General features: G+C 44.9%; 1 protein-coding gene across 3 annotated transcripts in view; it reads left to right on the top strand.

The window, feature by feature from the left end:
* Window positions 1-18,612, top strand: part of LOC137534380 (uncharacterized) — a 57,308-nt gene that overhangs the window by 15,768 nt on the left and 22,928 nt on the right. For all 3 annotated transcript variants that reach the window (XR_011024358.1, XM_068255862.1, XM_068255863.1), the window contains 4 exons: window positions 1,394-1,491; window positions 1,577-1,718; window positions 12,298-12,762; window positions 17,809-17,903. Coding sequence is in view for 2 of the 3 variants with exons in the window: in XM_068255862.1 (XP_068111963.1) it covers window positions 1,394-1,491; window positions 1,577-1,718; window positions 12,298-12,762; window positions 17,809-17,903 (800 nt within the window). In the remaining variant the exon portion in view is untranslated. The remainder of the gene's footprint in view (window positions 1-1,393; window positions 1,492-1,576; window positions 1,719-12,297; window positions 12,763-17,808; window positions 17,904-18,612) is intronic.

Raw genomic sequence — 18,612 nt, forward strand, 5'->3', positions numbered from 1 at the left:
TCTAAGGTGGATATATAACCTACATGACCTGTGGTGTAATATAAGGGGGGGTCTACTCACAAAACCCCTAATGAAATACCTACAGGTCATGTAGGTTATATATCTGCCTTAGACATGTCACTGGTTCTTATTACTAAGTAAGGGTAATTGAGGAAATGACATCAGAATTAGCTTCAGTAAGAGGGGATCAAAATGGAAAATGCCTACAACAGAATTTTCTTATTTACTATATACAATTCACTGGAATCAAAACATGGTCAGTACAATACATGTGTTATGTAATTAGAGCAAGTGTATGTGTATATATATATATATATATATATATATATATATATATATATATATATATATATATATATATATATATATATATATATATATATATATATATATATATATATGTATATAATATGTCTTGGGTTTTTTCCTGGCGTAGTATGGCTGACCCTGCTGCCTGGCAGTGCTGCTGATCTTTCTGGTTTTTAATATCTGAATTCCACACCTGAAATAGGCATGCAGCTAATCTTGTCAGAGCTGACAATAATGTTAGAAACACCTGATCTGCTGCATGCTTGTTCAGAGTCTATGGCTAAAAGTATTAGAATCAGACGATCAGCAGGATAGCCAAGGCAACTGGTAATCGAAAGGATATAAATATGGCAGCCTCCCTATCCCTCTCACCTCTGTTGTCCTTTTATATGAATACTAGTAGACCCAAGCCTGTTTCAAAACGGGATCTAGGTCTTTTTTTAAGGACTTCCAAGGCCAAATTAAAAAAAAGTATAAATACCTGCATCATATTTTAAGGCACGGAGGACGCCGTCCGTGCCCTTCGTGCCGTCCCGCCGGGTCCCCGCCGCTCAATAGCCCCCCGGGGGCTATTAAAATATGATGCAGGTATATTACTTTTTTTTTATTTGGCCTCAGAAGTCCTTTACCGCTGCCGCCGGCCCAAGTCACTGCGCATGCAGCGCACCCGCTATGCGCGCCCGCCCGCCGCATGCAACTGCCCTCCCACCCACCTCGCTCCCTGGTCTCTCCAGCAGCCCGTTACTGTGCACATGCGCAGTAAGACAATACCAGGGACGCTGCAAAACTGTTGAACGCAGCGACACTTGGACTTTATTGTATAGGATGTGTAAATACAGAAAAGAGCTGCACATTTTTCTTCAGTTACTGCAGTGATCTGCAAACTTGGCTCTCCAGCTGTTAAAGAACTACAAGTCCCGCAATGCATTGCGGGAGTCTGACAGCCACTGTCATGATTCATAAAGGCAAATGCACTGTGGGACTTGTAGTTCCTTAACAGCTAGAGAGCCAAGTTTGCAGATCACTGAGTTACTGCATCAGTTTCCTTTTCTCCATACTCAGTCAGTGTGTGTGTTTCTAACAGATGGATCCAGTTACAAAATCCCACCAGAGAGATGCGCGGGTCCTCTTTATTCCTGGGATTGTACACAGGGAGGTCACACCATCCCCCACCATTGTCAGGTAAGTACAATGGAGACTTTACAGGTCAAAGCTTATTTAGGCTTGTGAGTAAAATATGATCTAATCTATTGTTTGGTGCGTTTAGAATGAAGAACTGACTGACATGAAAATTGAAGTGATAGAACTGGAGACAGATGTTGGGGATGAGCAGCATTCTATGGAGTTGCTGGAGAAAATGGTGACCAGTGAGCTTAGATTGATGACAGCAGGTTGTAAAGGAACACCCAGTAAGTTGAAATCAAAAGGTTTGTTTTCTTAATTCCTCTGCGACCGCCTAACGCCGATGGGTGGTCGCAGAATGGCTCCCCAGGACCGCCTAATGCTGATTGGCATCAAGAGCGGTGGGTGGGGAATAGCAGGGAACAGGCATTCCCTGCAAGTAAACAGAGCGGGTATCCGTTCGCAGCTGCAGTCGAAGCTGGCAGGCTGCAATGTAACAAAAAAAAAGAGCAAATAAACACTTGTACAGCGCTGCGATCTAGTGCAGCACTGTACACGGGACAGCCCTGTCACTTAGCTGTCCCTCTTATTGGCTCGCAATCTAATCTCTCTCATAAGCTGATGCCTATGAGAGGGGAATTCAGTGTACAGAATGCAGTCTAGGGCCAATTTAGGGGGGAGGGAGAGGGGATTTTTTACAAAACAAAAAATAGCTTTGAAAATTAATAATAATAAAAAAATAATTGCAGCACCAATCAGAGACCATTCAACAATTCCTAAATTCCTCCATTAGTGGCAAGAAAATGAGGTAAAATTCATTTTGGTGGTAAGTTGTATGGTCAAGCAAAAAATCGTTAAAGCTGCGCAGTGCTGAATTGTAAGGCTGGTTTCACAGTGGGACGTTACAGGCGCACGTTAGAGCAGCCTGTAACGCACCCCACCGCACAGCAATGAAAAATCAATGGGCTGTTCACAGTGCCCACGTTGCGTTACATTGTAACGCTGCGCCATAACACAACGTACTGCATGCAGTACTTTACAGACTGCTTGCACATGCTCTGTAAAGTTGGGGAGGAGCGGAGAGCGGCCAGGCACATGGCTAATTAATATTAACTGCACTCTGTGACGTGCAGTGTTTACTTCCTGGAGCGGCCGCTCTGTGCGGCGATTGGCCGGGCGGGACCACGTGATGCCGCATGTGTCCAAGAGTGCGCATCACGGACGCCAGAGTGAGCTGCACAACGCGGCTCACTCTGACGTCCACATCAGAGAGCACCAGGCGTTGCGTTAGGGGCACGTTATGCGACTTTAACGTCCCCTAAAACGCAACGTCCTGGTGTGAAACCAGCCTAAAAGATCGCCTGGTCACTAGGGGGTATAAACCTCAAGAGGTTAATATGAATGTGTTTGTAGTTTTCTTTACCTGGTTTTATATTCCATAGACAAGGATTTCTGGGCTAAACAATTATCCAGCTGTTTAGTTTAAAAAGATAGTGGAGAACACAGGTGATCCAGCAGACCTGGGCTAAAGTTTCAGAAATGTATCTGTAATTAGGTTGACTTATTTGTTGTGCTAACCTGGGTCATAGTGATGATGGATGAAAGGTTAGTGAATCAGGATTTGTGCTGCACATCAAGCACTTATTTTTTTTAATAATGCCAGTACAGGCTTTTTCTTATTCTTGCCAGAAGCGCTGATTATGACTGCTAATTTATTGACCTTTCAGCAACCCCCACTATGTTTCAATATGGCCCAGTAAAGAGTTGCTAGCTGTTACCACCTGACAGCAATACCTTAAAAACACAGGCTCATCTCCATTCCTCAGTATGACATCATGTTCCCAACAAATGAGGAGGAGATACTGTACACCATATGAGAGGCCCATCTCCATTCCTTAGTATAACACCATATTCCCAACAAATGGGGAGGAGATACTGTACACCATATGAGAGGCCCATCTCCATTCCTCAGTATAACACCATATTTCCAAAAAATGAGGAGGAGATACTGTACACCATATGAAAGGTCCATTCCTCAGTATAGCATCATGTTTCCAACAAATGAGGAGGAGATACTGTACACCACATGAGAGGCCCATCTCCATTCCTCAGTATAACATCATGTTCTCAACAAATGAGGAGGAGATACTGTACACCATATGAAAGGCCCATCTCCATTCCTCAGTATAACATCATATTCCCAACAAATTAGGAGGAGATACTGTACACCATATGAGAGGCCCATCTCCATTCCTCAGTATAATATCATAGTGCCAACTAATGAGGAGGAGATACTGTACACCATATGAGAGGCCCGTCTCCATTCCTCAGTATAACATCATGTTCCCAACAAATTAGGAGGAGATACTGTACACCATATGAGAGGCCCATCTCCATTCATTAGTATAACATCATGTTCCCAACACATGAGTAAGAGATACTGTACACCATATGAGAGGCCCATCTACATTCCTCAGTATAGCATCATGTTTTCCAACAAATGAGGAGGAGTTACTGTACATCATATGACAGGTCCATCTCCATTCCTCAGTATAACTGTTATGATCTTACCTCCAGGTTCCAGCGATGCGGAGATCTCTGCCGGAAGTCCATTGCGTCCTGGTATTTCCGGGTCTGCGCGGCTCTCATGCGCGCAGGGAGACTCGCGCGTCCATGGCGACGGAGGTGGACTAATTTTATCTTCCGAGACGAGAGGGCATAGGACGGACGCCTAACTATAACGTCCGTCCTATGCTGCTAGGCGACTGAAGAGTTAGTGTCAGCTGACACTTAGGCAGGGCCGCCTCATGTCTTCTGATTGGTGCATGTGTGTGTGTGGCCAGTCACTGATTGGAGGATGCCTGCTATTTAAACTGGCTGTGTCTGCTGTACAAACTGCCCGGGATAGCATTAGCTTGTCTAGCTGCTGGGTGTGTTTCCTTGCTGGATACTATTCTGTTGGATTTCTAGATTCTGACCCTTGCCTGTTTATCGACTTCTCCTGTTTGCTGCCTGGACTGACCTACTGCCTATTTACCGTTTTGCCTGTTTGCTGCCTGTACTGACCTCGGATACCCTTTGACCTTGCCTCTGTCTGAACTCTCTGTACTGCGAACCTCTGATACCTGTGTATGACTTTGGACTGTTTTCTGGACTGTATACATCAAAGGGTTGTGACAGGGCACTCCATCAAAGCGCACTCGGGGCAATATCAGATAATACACCCAAACAACTATGTGCTCAAGACTGATAAGGTAACAGAGTCATCATGAACCAGAAAGTATGAGAAAAAGTCTGGCACTATAGTGTTTAATAATGCAGAAAAATGTCACAAAGTATGCAGATATTGGTGAACATCAGCGAGATATGACAACCTTGTCAAAGTGGCAATTCAAAAAGTCATACCAATAGTGTCACTGGTGATACCTGGGTGTGAGTTGGAGGTAGCGGTGGTGGGTGACAGAGGGTGCACGGCCTGACGACCGTTTCGCGTGGCTTACGCCAAGCTTTTTCCAAGGTGAGTGTGCATCAAGTGCTGGGAAGGCGGCGGGGCGTTTTAAAGTGTATAAAGATACACTTCCGGTCCGCCGCAATGGAACCCGCCCCCTCCGGAAATGCGTAGTTACACTGCCCAATCCCCACACGGGCTGGTGGAACGCATAACATTACGCATGAAAGGTCGCGTGCACGCGTCAGAAATGACGTTGGTGGACACTGACCAATGGCAATGCGTAAACCCTTCTATGTACGGAGCTGCAACTAAGCGCTCTAATCGTACACAATAAGTAGTAACCATGACAACCTCAGTACTCCCCAGCCTAACACAGGCAATAGGGATGCTGAGGGTAGGCGATCAATCGTAGGAGCGCTCAAAAAACATGGATTAAATGTAGAAAAAAAAAATACATATATATAGAAGGGGAAAACTGTGGAGATATTCTCACATATAAAGGCTCTATTAGCCTATATTTGCGAAACCAGCTAAAGGTTGGGGAAAAGGGAGTGGAAGGGCAGAAAGCAATTACCAAAGAGGGGGAGATGGAGAGGAAAAAAGTGAACCCAAAAACGTGAAAGCTGTGAAATGAAGTGAATAGAAGAATAAAAGAAAAGAAAAAGAAAAAAAAGTAGATGGGTACACTAAGGAGAGTAGGACGTGGGGGGCATAGAACGACATCCAGATGGAGAGGCAACAATCAAATCCCAGAATGGCTCGTCTCGTAATAAAGGGGAGGAAAAAAATGCATTTTATAATGTTACTAGAAAAAAATATAAATATACAAACAGAAACGAAAAAAAAGCCATTGTGGGAATGAACGGGCAACAAGAAGCGGCCCAGGGGTAAGGAACACAGGAACGAGAGAGGCACCAAAAAGGTGATCAAGGATCAAGAAAGCAGGCAAGATCCACATAGTCGTTAAGACCCAAAGGACCCATAGCATCAGTACGTAGGATCCAATGCGCTTCTTGTCTGAGCAATAATAATAATAATAACCAAGCTTTTTCCAAGGTGAGTGTGCATCAAGTGTTGGAAAGGCGGCGGGCGTTTTAAAGTGTATAAAGATATACTTCCGGTCCGCCGCAATGGAACCCGCCCCCTCCGGAAATGCGTAGTTACACTGCCCAATCCCCACACGGGCTGGTGGAACGCATAACATTACGCATGAAAGGTCGCGTGCACGCGTCAGAAATGACGTTGGTGCACGCTGACCAATGGCAATGCGTAAACCCTTCTATGTACGGAGCTGCAACTAAGCGCTCTAATCGTACACAATAAGTAGTAACCATGACAACCTCAGTACTCCCCAGCCTAACACAGGCAATAGGGATGCTGAGGGTAGGCTATCAATCGTAGGAGCACCATTTTGGAAAAATGAAAACAGAAGAGACTTTGTCCTTAAGAAGTTCTGAAAAATTCGATATAACATCTGTAGGAACTTTGGGGTTTAGCCCTACAGGTTCATGGAAGGAAACACAACTTACAATTACAGCCTTGAATGAACTTTTGGTAGAATCAGCACTGGTTGATGTACCGGTAACTGAGGACACTAAGTTTAAGCCATGTAGGTCCACTATGCCCTTCCCAACACAAGCAGGCTCCTGTATCGACCACTTCGAGAAACAAATTGATAGCAAAATCAAAGCTCTACTTTACCCTACGGCAGCTTCCAACCTATCCCCTACAGAAAGTAATGCTTTGCGGTGGTTGAGAAATCGTCCTGATCTCACCATCCGCAAAGCAGATAAAGGAGGATCTGTTGTTATCCTCTCTACGGAGAAATATAAAATGGAAGCTATGAGGCAGTTGTCTGACATCTCCACCTATAAACCTCTCAAAAAAGACCCTACTGTTAATTACCACTCTGCCTTGAGATCGCTCCTAAGGAGAGGAGTTAAACAAGGCTTTTTAACTTCGACTCTGGCAAATAACCTCCTTCCCACCTTTCCGGTAAAACCCGTTTGGTATTGCCTTCCCAAGATACACAAATCCCTGACTGATCCCCCAGGCCGACCAATTGTTTCAGGCCTGGGGGCAGTCACCGAAAGACTCTCCAGATACCTGGACCACATCCTCCGGCCGCTGCTGCTTCACATCCCCTCACATCTTGGTGATACCATTGATGTTCTAGAGGGCCTTGGGTCCTCATCGTGGTGTAGGGGAGACCTGCTTGTGATTATCGATGTCACCAGTCTTTACAGTAGGATTCCACACTCTGATGGCATCAGTGCCGTAAGGATGTTCCTTGACAGGTATACTAAAAAGGAGGCTTCTTACAATGCATTTGTGTGTGAGTGTTTGGAATTTATTCTCACTCACAATGCTTTTTTGTTTGCTGACGCATGGTACCAGCAGATCTCAGGCACGGCGATGGGGACCCCGGTCACTTGTACATTTGCAAACCTGTTTTTGGGGGCGTGGGAAGAAATTTACATTCACTCTTCTAACAATCCTTACCGCTCGGCTCTGAGGATGTGGTCCAGGTATGTGGATGACGTCCTGACCTTTTGCTCAGGAGACATCCCACTATTGCAGTGTTTTTTGGAGTAACTAAATTGTAATAATGTTAATATGCTTTTCACTATGGAATGGTCAACAGAAAGCATTAGCTTTCTTGATTTGGAACTGACCGTCTCAGAAGAGGGCATAGTAACTAAGAGTTATTGCAAACCTACTTCCTCCAATATCATATTACACTGCAATAGCTACCACCCACAGCATGTGATGAAATCTCTCCCTTATGGTCAGTTCCTGCGATTACGCAAGAACAATACTGCGCTTCAAGACTTTCTCCACCAAGCGGAAGACTTGAAACAGAGGCTTTTAATCCGAGGTTATGACGAGAAAAATCTAGATTTGGCTATCAAAAGGGCCCTTAACAAAGACAGATCCGATCTCATCAAAAGGAAAAGTCGGGATAGGACTGCCAGGGGATCAGGAGTCTTTTCTTTTGACTTCTCTCCTATGGCTAGCCAAATCAAGTGGGCTTTTAGCAGAAATTGGTCTCTCCTGCTGGAGGACCCAATTTTGAAAAACTCCTTACCCCCTCAACCTCTAATTGCCTTCAAAAAAGCACCAACTATTGGAGATTTTCTGGTACACAGCGATTTCCGTGAGCATCCACAGCGCACTTGGCTGAGCGATTTTGCTTCTTCAGGAAACCATAAATGTGGCTTTTGCAAAGCCTGCCAATTTATGAAGACTGGCAAGTCTTACACCCTGGGCCCGGTTCACCGCAATATCTCTTTTTTTGCTACTTGTAGAACAAAATTTGTTGTCTATGCTTTGAGGTGTCCGTGCCAAAGATTCTATATTGGCAAAACCACCAGGATGGTGAAAGAACGCATCCTGGAACATGTACGCTTGCTTCCTAAAAATAAAGGTTGTCCCAGGATCGTTGAACATATGTCAACTTTCCGCCAAAGTAATCCCAACTTGTTGTCTTTTGCTTGCATTGAGGTCTGTGACGCCCCTCGTAGAGGCGGTGACAGGAAAAAATTATTGCTCAGACAAGAAGCGCATTGGATCCTACGTACTGATGCTATGGGTCCTTTGGGTCTTAACGACTATGTGGATCTTGCCTGCTTTCTTGATCCTTGATCACCTTTTTGGTGCCTCTCTCGTTCCTGTGTTCCTTACCCCTGGGCCGCTTCTTGTTGCCCGTTCATTCACACAATGGCTTTTTTTCGTTTCTGTTTGTAAATTTATATTTTTTTCTAGTAACATAATAAAATGCAATTTTTTCTTCCCCTTTATTACGAGACGAGCCATTCTGGGATTTGATTGTTGCCTCTCCATCTGGATGTCGTTCTATGGCCCCCACACGTCCTACTCTCCTTAGTGTACCCATCTACTTTTTTTTCTTTTTCTTTTCTTTTATTCTTCTATTCACTTCATTTCACAGCTTTCACGTTTTTGGGTTCACTTTTTTCCTCTCCCCCTCCCCCCTCTTTGGTAATTGCTTTCCGCCCTTCCACTCCCTTTTCCCCAACCTTTAGCTGGTTTCGCAAATATAGGCTAATAGGGCCTTTATATGTGAGAATATCTCCACAGTTTTCCCCTTCTATATATATGTATTTTTTTTCTACATTTAATCCATGTTTTTTGAGCGCTCCTACGATTGATCGCCTACCCTCAGCATCCCTATTGCCTGTGTTAGGCTGGGGAGTACTGAGGTTGTCATGGTTACTACTTATTGTGTACGATTAGAGCGCTTAGTTGCAGCTCCGTACATAGAAGGGTTTACGCATTGCCATTGGTTAGCGTGCACTAACGTCATTTCTGAGCATTTTGGGCAGTGCAACTATGCATTTCCGAAGAGGGCGGGTTCCATTGCAGCGGACCGAAAGTATATCTTTATACACTTTAAAACGCCCCGCCGCCTTCCCAACACTTGATGCACACTCACCTTGGAAAAAGCTTGGCGTAAGCCACGCAAAACGGTCGTCAGGCTGTGCACCATCTGGCACCCACCACCACTGCCTCCAACTCACACCCAGGTATCACCAGTGACACTATTGGTATGACTTTTTGAATTGCCACTTTGACATGGTTGTCATATCTCGCTGATGTTCACCAATATCTGCATACTTTGTGACATTTTTCTGCATTATTAAACACTATAGTGCCAGACTTTTTCTCATACTTTCTGGCACTCCATCAAAGCAATGCTTGGGTGCTTGATACTGTGACATAGGCAATGTCTCCTCAAATCAGCAATCCAATGTATCAGCACCCCACTTCAAGTTAATCACGCTCTTTTACTGAGCCATGTATGTCCACAAAGATGATAAGCCGACAATTGTTTTTGGAGGCGCGCAGGGTCCCCCTTTATCAAGGGGTGTGGTTATCACGCCTTGATAAAGGGAGACCCTCCGCGGCCCCCGAAACTATTGTTGGCTTATCATCTTTGTGGACATACATGGCTCAATAAAAGAGGGTGATTGACTTGAAGTGGTATGCTGATACATTGGATTGCTGTTTTATGGACTGGTCTAGTACCTGTTTGGTGTTGATGATCTATTTATACCCACCCTGCATTCAGCTCCAATACCTTGCGCCCTAAAGGCTTGGGTGTAACCGAAGTTGGGTAAATGTCTCCTCACCTCCCATTCAAGCAGGGACGCGCCACATAAGAAGAAGACAGCAGTGATAGATTGGGGCATTGGAGCTGATTTGTGGGTGAATAGGTTACCAGACCTTACAATAACATCATGTTCCCAACACATGAGGAGGAGATACTGTACACCATATGAGAGGCCCATCTCCATTCCTCAGTATAACACCATGTTCCCAACAAATGAGGAGGAGATACTGTACACCATATGAAAGGCCCGTCTCCATTCCTCAGCATAACATCATGTTCCCAACACATGAGGAGGAGATACTGTACACCATATGAGAGGCCCATCTCCATTTCTCAGCATAACATCATGTTCCCAACAAATGAGGAGGAGATGCTGTACACCATATGAAAGGTCCATCTCCATTCCTCAGCATAACATCATGTTCCCAACAAATGAGGAGGAGATGCTGTACACCATATGAAAGGCCCATCTCCATTCCTCAGTATAACATCATGTTCCCAACACATGAGGAGGAGATACTGTACACCATATGAGAGGCCCATCTCCATTCCTCAGTATAACATCATGTTCCCAACAAATGAGGAGGAGATGCTGTACACCATATGAGAGGCCCGTCTCCATTTTTCAGCATAACATCATGTTCCCAACACAGGAGGAGGAGATACTGTGCACCATATGAGAGGCCCGTCTCCATTCCTCAGCATAACATCATGTTCCCAACACATGAGGAGGAGATACTGTACACCATATGAGAGGCCCGTCTCCATTCCTCAGCATAACATCATGTTCCCAACAAATGAGGAGGAGATGCTGTACACCATATGAGAGGCCCGTCTCCATTCCTCAGCATAACATCATGTTCCCAACAAATGAGGAGGAGATACTGTACACCATATGAGAGGCCCATCTCCATTCCTCAGTATAACATCATGTTCCCAATAAATGAGGGGGAGATATTGTACACCATATAAGAGGCCCATCTCCATTCCTTAGTATAACATCATGTTCCCAACAAACGAGGAGGAGATGCTGTACACCATATGAGAGGCCCATCTCCATTCCTCAGTATAACATCATATTCCCAACAAATGAGGAGGAGATACTGTACACCATATGAGAGGCCCATCTCCATTCCTCAGTATAACATGTTCCCAGCAAATGAGGAGGAGATACTGTACACCATATGAGAGGCCCATCTCCATTCCTCAGTATAACATCATGTTCCCAACAAATGAGGAGGAGATACTGTACACCATATGAGAGGCCTATCTCCATTGCTCAGTATAACATCATATTCCCAACAAATGAGGAGGAGATACTGTACACCATATGAGAGGCCCATCTCCATTCCTCAGTATAACATCATGTTTCCAACAAATAAGCAGGAGATACTGTACACCATATGAGAGGCTAATCTCCATTCCTCAGCATAACATCATGTTCCCAACAAATGAGGAGGAGATACTGTACACCATATGAGCGGCCCATCTCCATTCCTCAGTATAGCATCATGTTTCCAACAAATGAGGAGGAGATACTGTACACCATATGAGAGGCCCATCTCCATTCCTCAGTATAGCATCATGTTTCCAACAAATGAGGAGAAGATGCAATACACCATATGGAAGGCCAATCTCCATTCCTCAGCATAACATCATGTCCCCAACAAATGAGGAGGAGATACTGTACACCATATGAGCGGCCCATCTCCATTCCTCAGTATAGCATCATGTTTCCAACAAATGAGGAGGAGATACTGTACACCATATGAGAGGCCCATTTCCATTCCTCAGTATAGTAAAGTTCCTCAATGCTGAGACTGCCCAAAGAGAGCATGTGAGCATCAGAAATGTACCAAGATGCAATTGAAGCAGGGGTGCTTGGTCTGAGTTGTATTTTCTTTGGCTTTCAAATTCCTCAGATGACACTGTGATCAAGCATCCGTGGGTCACCTGTTCCCACTTAAAGTGCTAGGAGGTATCTACTGTTGACTTCTTGGTGCCCGATACCACAAGTCACCTTCAGAGGTCTTATGGAGTCCATGCCTCAATGGGTCACAGCCATCATAGGTGACACATTGGAGAGCTGCACAATATTAGGCATGTGTTTTTTTTGTTTTTGTTTTGGTTGATCGGTGTATATTCATAGTTGGATGTTGTACCCACTGCCATGCCAGAATTCTGTGTAATTTATATCTCCTACACTTACTGTACATACATGACTCTACAATGCAAAGCAGTGAAACGTAATGGGCTTTTCATAGCAATGTATTTTCCTTAATAGGTGGACATGTCCAGAACCCCTTAAAGGGATGTCTTACTTCACCTCCAGGTTATGATACAGAAGATAATGGTATCACACAATATTCCCTAGGAGGAAACCTCATTACTGGAAACACACATCACAGACTTCATCATGAGAGATCACCAGATCCCTTTAATCCTGAGGAACCTCTTCCTAAACCACAGACTATATCCCTAGATTTTGTCCCACAGTCTCACAGTGTGGGTGGATCACCTGAACTGTTTTTTGAGGAAGCATTGGCTAGATTGCACCCTGTTATCCTAAATATTCATCCAAGCGGTCACTGTGCAGACAGAGCAGAAGATCTTCACAATCTAGAGGGAGCTTCTCCCAGTACGTCACACACTGTGAGACAGGGGGAAGAGAAGGAAGTCACTTCTCCCGAACTCAGTGGGTGCCTTAGAAATAATTCACAATCTGCTTCACATCTCAGACAGTGCAGAGGTGAGCGTCCTTTTAAGTGTTTAGAGTGTGGGAAATGGTTTACTCAGAAACAACACCTTCTTAGACACCAGAGATGTCACACAGGAGAGCGTCCCTTTTCATGTCTAGAGTGTGGGCAAGGGTTCAGTCAGAAAGAACATCTTCTGAGACACGAAAGAAGACATACAGGGGACCGTCCATTTTTATGTCATTATTGCGGGAAAGGTTTCATGGAGAAAGAAAAGCTTCTTACGCACCAGAGAAGTCACATAGACAAGCTCCCTTTTTCATGTTCAGAGTGTGGGAAAGGGTTTCTTTATAAAGCAAGCCTTCTTATACACTACAGAAGTCACACAGGTGAGCGGCCATTTGTTTGTCCACAGTGTGGGAAACGTTTCACTCATAAAGCAGCCCTCCTTAGACATGAGCGTAGACACACAGGAGAGCATCCATTTTTATGTTCAGAATGTGGGAAAGGCTTCATAGAGAATGAGAAACTTCTTGCACACCAGCGAAGTCACAGGGGCGAATGTCCATTTTCATGTCCAGAGTGTGGGAAAGGGTTCGTTCATAAAGGAAGCCTCCTTATACACCACAGAAGTCACACAGGTGAGCGGCCGTTTGTTTGTTCACAGTGTGGAAAAAGTTTCGCTCAGAAAGCAGCCCTCCGTAGGCATGAGCACAGGCACACAGGCGAGCGGCCATTTTTATGTTCAGAGTGTGGGAAAGGTTTCACTGACAATGAAAAACTTCTTGCCCACCAGAGAAGCCACAGAGGCACATTTCCATTTTCATGACCAGAGTGTGGGAACGGTTTCATTAATGAAGGGCGCCATCTTACACACCAGAGAAGTTACACAGGTGAGCATTGTTTTTTTGTCAATATTTTATATTGCTAAAATACACTTCTGCACATGTGTGATGCGTAAAACTTGCAGAGCTAGTTTTAAACCACGCGCCTCGCCATAGACTTACATGACTTCTGGTCCACCGCAGGAGCCGCACAGTAATGTAGGTTTGCCCTCGCGTCGGGATGCGGTGAAAACGTCACTTCTGTCGCATCAGGCCACACAACCGCGTCAGTATAAAAATCCTCATAGACTATCATTGCCCTGCGGTGGGGTGCAGTAAAAATACCTTACTGTCCCAGTGGGAAAGGTCCTCAGGGTTACTTGTAGGAGGCAATATATATACATGGTTTATTGTGAAATTTTGGTGTCTATTAGTGTGTACACTATTTTAAATGGTTTCATTTTTTGGATGTAATAAAGATATTGCTCATTGATTACTCATGGTGGTGCAGTCTACTACAGGATTCATTTTTCTTTATTTTGTATGACACTGCTGTTGATCCTGAGAAACATGCTGAACATCATCATAGGAGATATTTTAATCTTTTGCAAAAACCCAAACCTTAAAGGGGAACTATAATACAAAAACGTATAGAAGCGCTCACAAATGTTACAATGAGGTTGACAAAACAACAGTGTACATGCACTATAAATGAAATAGAGGCTGGATGTACACCAACAAAGTAGGTGGAGCGCTGGCCTGTTGTACAGTTCAGATAATGGATGAAATTAGGAAAAGCGCTGATGAGTCGCCATAGCGACGAAATGCGTAAGGCGGAGCTACGGAGCAGCGTTACGCTTGACGTCATCGGACACGGTGACAGGTCGGCGCACGTTTCCCCTGCAGTTACTGGCGGCGGGTTGTTTGTCCTGTGGGAAAGTTTGGGTATATGCGAACTGCCGCAATAGGCATATCCAGTTGCCAATTGCCCAGCCCCACACCGCACCAGTGATTGTGATTTTGTTTTTAAACCTACTCTTTTTATTGAAATAAACTCGGGATGTCCTCCCCCTTTTACGCTATGTGAAGCGTCTTGTGTGCTCTTTCCTGAAGCATCCGCCTATCCGGGAGATGCAGCGGAGGAGATTTGCCACGAGAGGCTGAGGGGTGGCCAATACCCCTGAGGTGCAGACGGGCCCAATCAGGCCGCTCCATCTGGTGAGTCGTTTTGCTTTGGGGGGGGGAGTGGTACTGGAGTATCACTTACCCACTGTATCTACTGATTAGCTTTACTGTGAACATTCATTAAGGCTTTTTCCTGAGGAACTGGACATTTTGAGCGCTTTTCCTAATTTCTTCCATTAAAGGGGAACTGAAATAAGAGGTATACGGAGGCTGCCATATTTATTTCCTTTTAATCAATACCAGTTGCCTGGCAGCCCTGCTGGTCTATTTATCTGCAGTAGTATCTGAATAACACCAGAAACAAGCATGCAGCTAGTCTTGTCAGATCTGACTTTAAAGTCTGAAACACCTGATCTGCTGCATGCTTGTTCAGGGGCTATGGCTAATAGTATTAGAGGCAGAGGATCAGCAGGGCTGCCAGGCAACTGGTATTGCTTAAAAGGAAATAAACGCGGCAGCCTCCATATACCTCTCTCTTCAGTTCCCCTTTAAGATGTCAAAAAATTGGGCATTTGTATACAAATATAAACATATATTATTATTGCAAGCTAAGGTGTTATGTGTCAAGGTGGAAAGAGGATGCACTGTGCACAGAGGCAGGGCTGCAGAGAAACACTCAGCATATCAAATCATCAAGAATGGGGTAATTACATCAGGAATGGGGTAAACCGATCATTATTGATCATTATTATCTGGGGACCTGCTCACCCCCATATTTAAAAATCCATCTGTATTTTCTTTGTAAGAGGAGGTGAACAAAATGGACTCCCTCTAAAAGTTTTATGTATCTGGAATAAGCCGACAAATCAGGTACTACTAAAATCTCCATGCAGGAGTTTGAAGCACCTGGTGACAGGAGAGGACTGATTCCCCTTAACATCCACAATATGTTCTAAAATGACACAGTTACTGAGGGGCGTTCTTTGTACCTGTAGCATGTGGCATGAATAAAGAGAAGATTCTGTTGGAGTGCCGGAGTCTGCATGTTTTCTTCCACTAAGATTACATAGTTATTTGGTTTGAAAAAAGACGTCCGTCGAGTTCAACCAGAAAATAAGCACAACACTAGACTGCACATATTCCTGTTGATCCAGAGGAAAGATAAAAACCCTACAAGGCATGGACCAATTAGCCCAAACAGGGGGAAAAAAATCCTTCCCGACTCCAGATGGAAATCAGATAAAATCCCTGGATCAACACCCCTGGGAATCACCTAGTAATTATAGCCATGGATGTCTTTCAACGCAAGCAAAGCATCAAAGCCCCCCTTAAAATCTAGCCTGAAATTCTCACAGCTTGATTCATTAAGCTGAGGCAGCACAGCTTAAATGGAGCGAAGCGAGTTAAAATGTAATTGCTCACGCTATGAGCAGCAGTAGTGCTACGTAGCGTGCGCTGGTAACTAGCACACACTGCTTTTAAATAGCACCCATTACTTTAATCCTTTCCTGAGCCCCTTCGGGTCCTGTAGCATTTTAGGACGTGATCCCCGCAATTTGATTGGCCCAATAGGGGACAGGCAGCCTGTTGGGCCAATCAAAGTGCAGGGATTTCTTCCTAAAATGCTAAAGGACCCGAAGGGGCTCAGGGTGGGATTAAAGGAGCTGGTATTATTAAAAAGCAGCATGCGCTAGTTACCAGCGCACGATACGTAGCACCACTGCTCGTAGTGTGTGCACAGGGGCGTAACAATAGATCCTGCAAGGGGGCACAGAAGGCACAGGGGGCCCGGTCCTGAAAGACTGACAACTAAGGGCTTTTGTTCTAATGACTTCATCTGCTCAGCCAGGGATAAGGAAAGGAAAGTTTGTAGATGGTCCCTATTCAGTGTGCAGCAGACTCTTCTGTACAACACCCAACCCCCAACCTCTCTACCCCTCCCCAAGTGCTCTGTACTGTAGTGATGCTGGAGAAGTCTGCAGAGCCAGGTCTGCTCCATCAGAGATGGACAGAGTGAGTGTAATAAGCTGAGTCTGTCAGTGTCAGTATGTGTGAAAACCTGCACATTTTATCACAGAAGCTAAGGTAATTGATAGAGAAAATGCTCCCAATTGAATAACATTGGGTCTCAGTTTACTTGTACAGAAAGCGGTGGGGGGGGGGGGGGTTGGCAGGAGGGGGCCCCATTCAAAATTTTTGCAGGGGGACCCAGTGATTTCTAGTTACGCCCCTGTGTGCGCAATTACATTTTAACTCACGCTGCTCCATTTAAGCAGCGCAGCTTAAAGGGGTTCTCTTACATAAACAAAACACAAAAACGGACACTTACCTGGGGCTTCTATCGGCCCCCTGCAGCTGTCATGTCCCATGCCGTCCTGCTCCCATCCGCCGTTCCTCGGCACCGGTCTAATTATTCTAATTATTCATCTAACTAGACAAATAGAACTGTGACTGCGTGCATGCTTGCTCCCGCACGCGTCATCGGGAGCTTACTGTGCAGGCGCAGTACGAAGTTTTCTTGTACTGTTTCTGTGCAGTAAGCTCCCGATGACACGCACGGGAGCGAGCATGTGCACAGCCAGAGTTCTATTTGTCTAGTTAGACAAATAATTAAACTGGTGCCAGCGGCGGGGAACAGAGCATCGTTGGAGGACGACACGGGACATGACAGCTGCAGCAGGGGGCCTATAGAAAGCCCCAGGTAAGTGTCCGTTTTTGTGAGGGATTTTTATGCAAGAGAACCCATTTAAAGAATCAAGACCATAGTCTTATAAAACCTTCTACACACACAATAACAGGTAGACGACAATCAAAGTCAAATTATATTTCACACAATGGGACAGCAACCCTATCCTGCCATCAGGCAAATCAGCGGTGATGCCTGTACACAGCTAACCGCAACCCGTGCAGCCACCACACGTGTATTTGCCGGTGTTTATGAGATGTCTGTATCACTTGGAAATTACTCTTAACCATAAAATGGGAATACAAGGAGAGATGTTATTCATATTACAGGATGGGACACTTATGTAGATAAGGATGTTGTGCAGTGACAGAGAATAATATTTTAATGACTGAGTGAAGGCGATTCCACAAACAGAGGCTGCAGTTAACCTATTCACCACAAGATGGCAATGTTCGCTCTTCCAGGTGGAACGCACACGCAAGGAAGTGAAGTAACTCAGACAAGCTGCTGTGTAATAGGAGAAGTTGCAGGAAGTGGACCGAATATGTCTTTGGAAGAGGTAATTATGTGCAGGGCCAGATTTGTACTTTCCACTGCCCACTGCCCAGGACATGCTCCGAAGACATAGCAACAAAAGATGTTTAGGTAATACCTTGACAGTCTTCCACTTTTTGTAATGTAAAGGATCTCCTCAAAGCTTATGCTGCGTACACACGATGGAATTTCGACAGGTGATCAGATGGAAAGTTGCATCGTGTGTACGTGTCGAAAGTGCACCCGATCGATAAAGTGATTGATTTTCCAATTATAACTGTGCAAAATCGATCACTTTATCGATCAAGAGCTAATCACACTTGTCGGAAATAATCATCTGATTTCCGCCTGTCGGGAGGAAATTGCTTCGTGTGTACGCAGCATTAGATTTATTAATCCTTAGAGCATTTGACAATTATTCGTCAGCACTTATATATACGCAAACCTGTTATTACCAGTTATTCTCGAATAACTAATTTGATTAGCGTTTGTATATACCTGTAGTTAAAGGACTTCAGTGGCAACAGTTAAAATCTATTTTTTACTCACCTTCTTCCAACCCCGGAGGCTGATTCAGTCCCTCGCCGCAGCTTCAGTCCTCCCTGGTGTCCCGTTGGCCACCAGTAATGATGGCGACCCACTGGCAGGGTCGGCTTTTCTGCGCCTGCAGGGGTACTCGTGCCCATGCGCCTCTGTCATCTGGTGCGTACTGCACCTACGCAGTAGTTGTGCAC

The sequence above is a fragment of the Hyperolius riggenbachi genome, chromosome 10, assembly GCF_040937935.1.
Source record: "Hyperolius riggenbachi isolate aHypRig1 chromosome 10, aHypRig1.pri, whole genome shotgun sequence".
Taxonomy (NCBI): Eukaryota; Metazoa; Chordata; class Amphibia; order Anura; family Hyperoliidae; genus Hyperolius; species Hyperolius riggenbachi.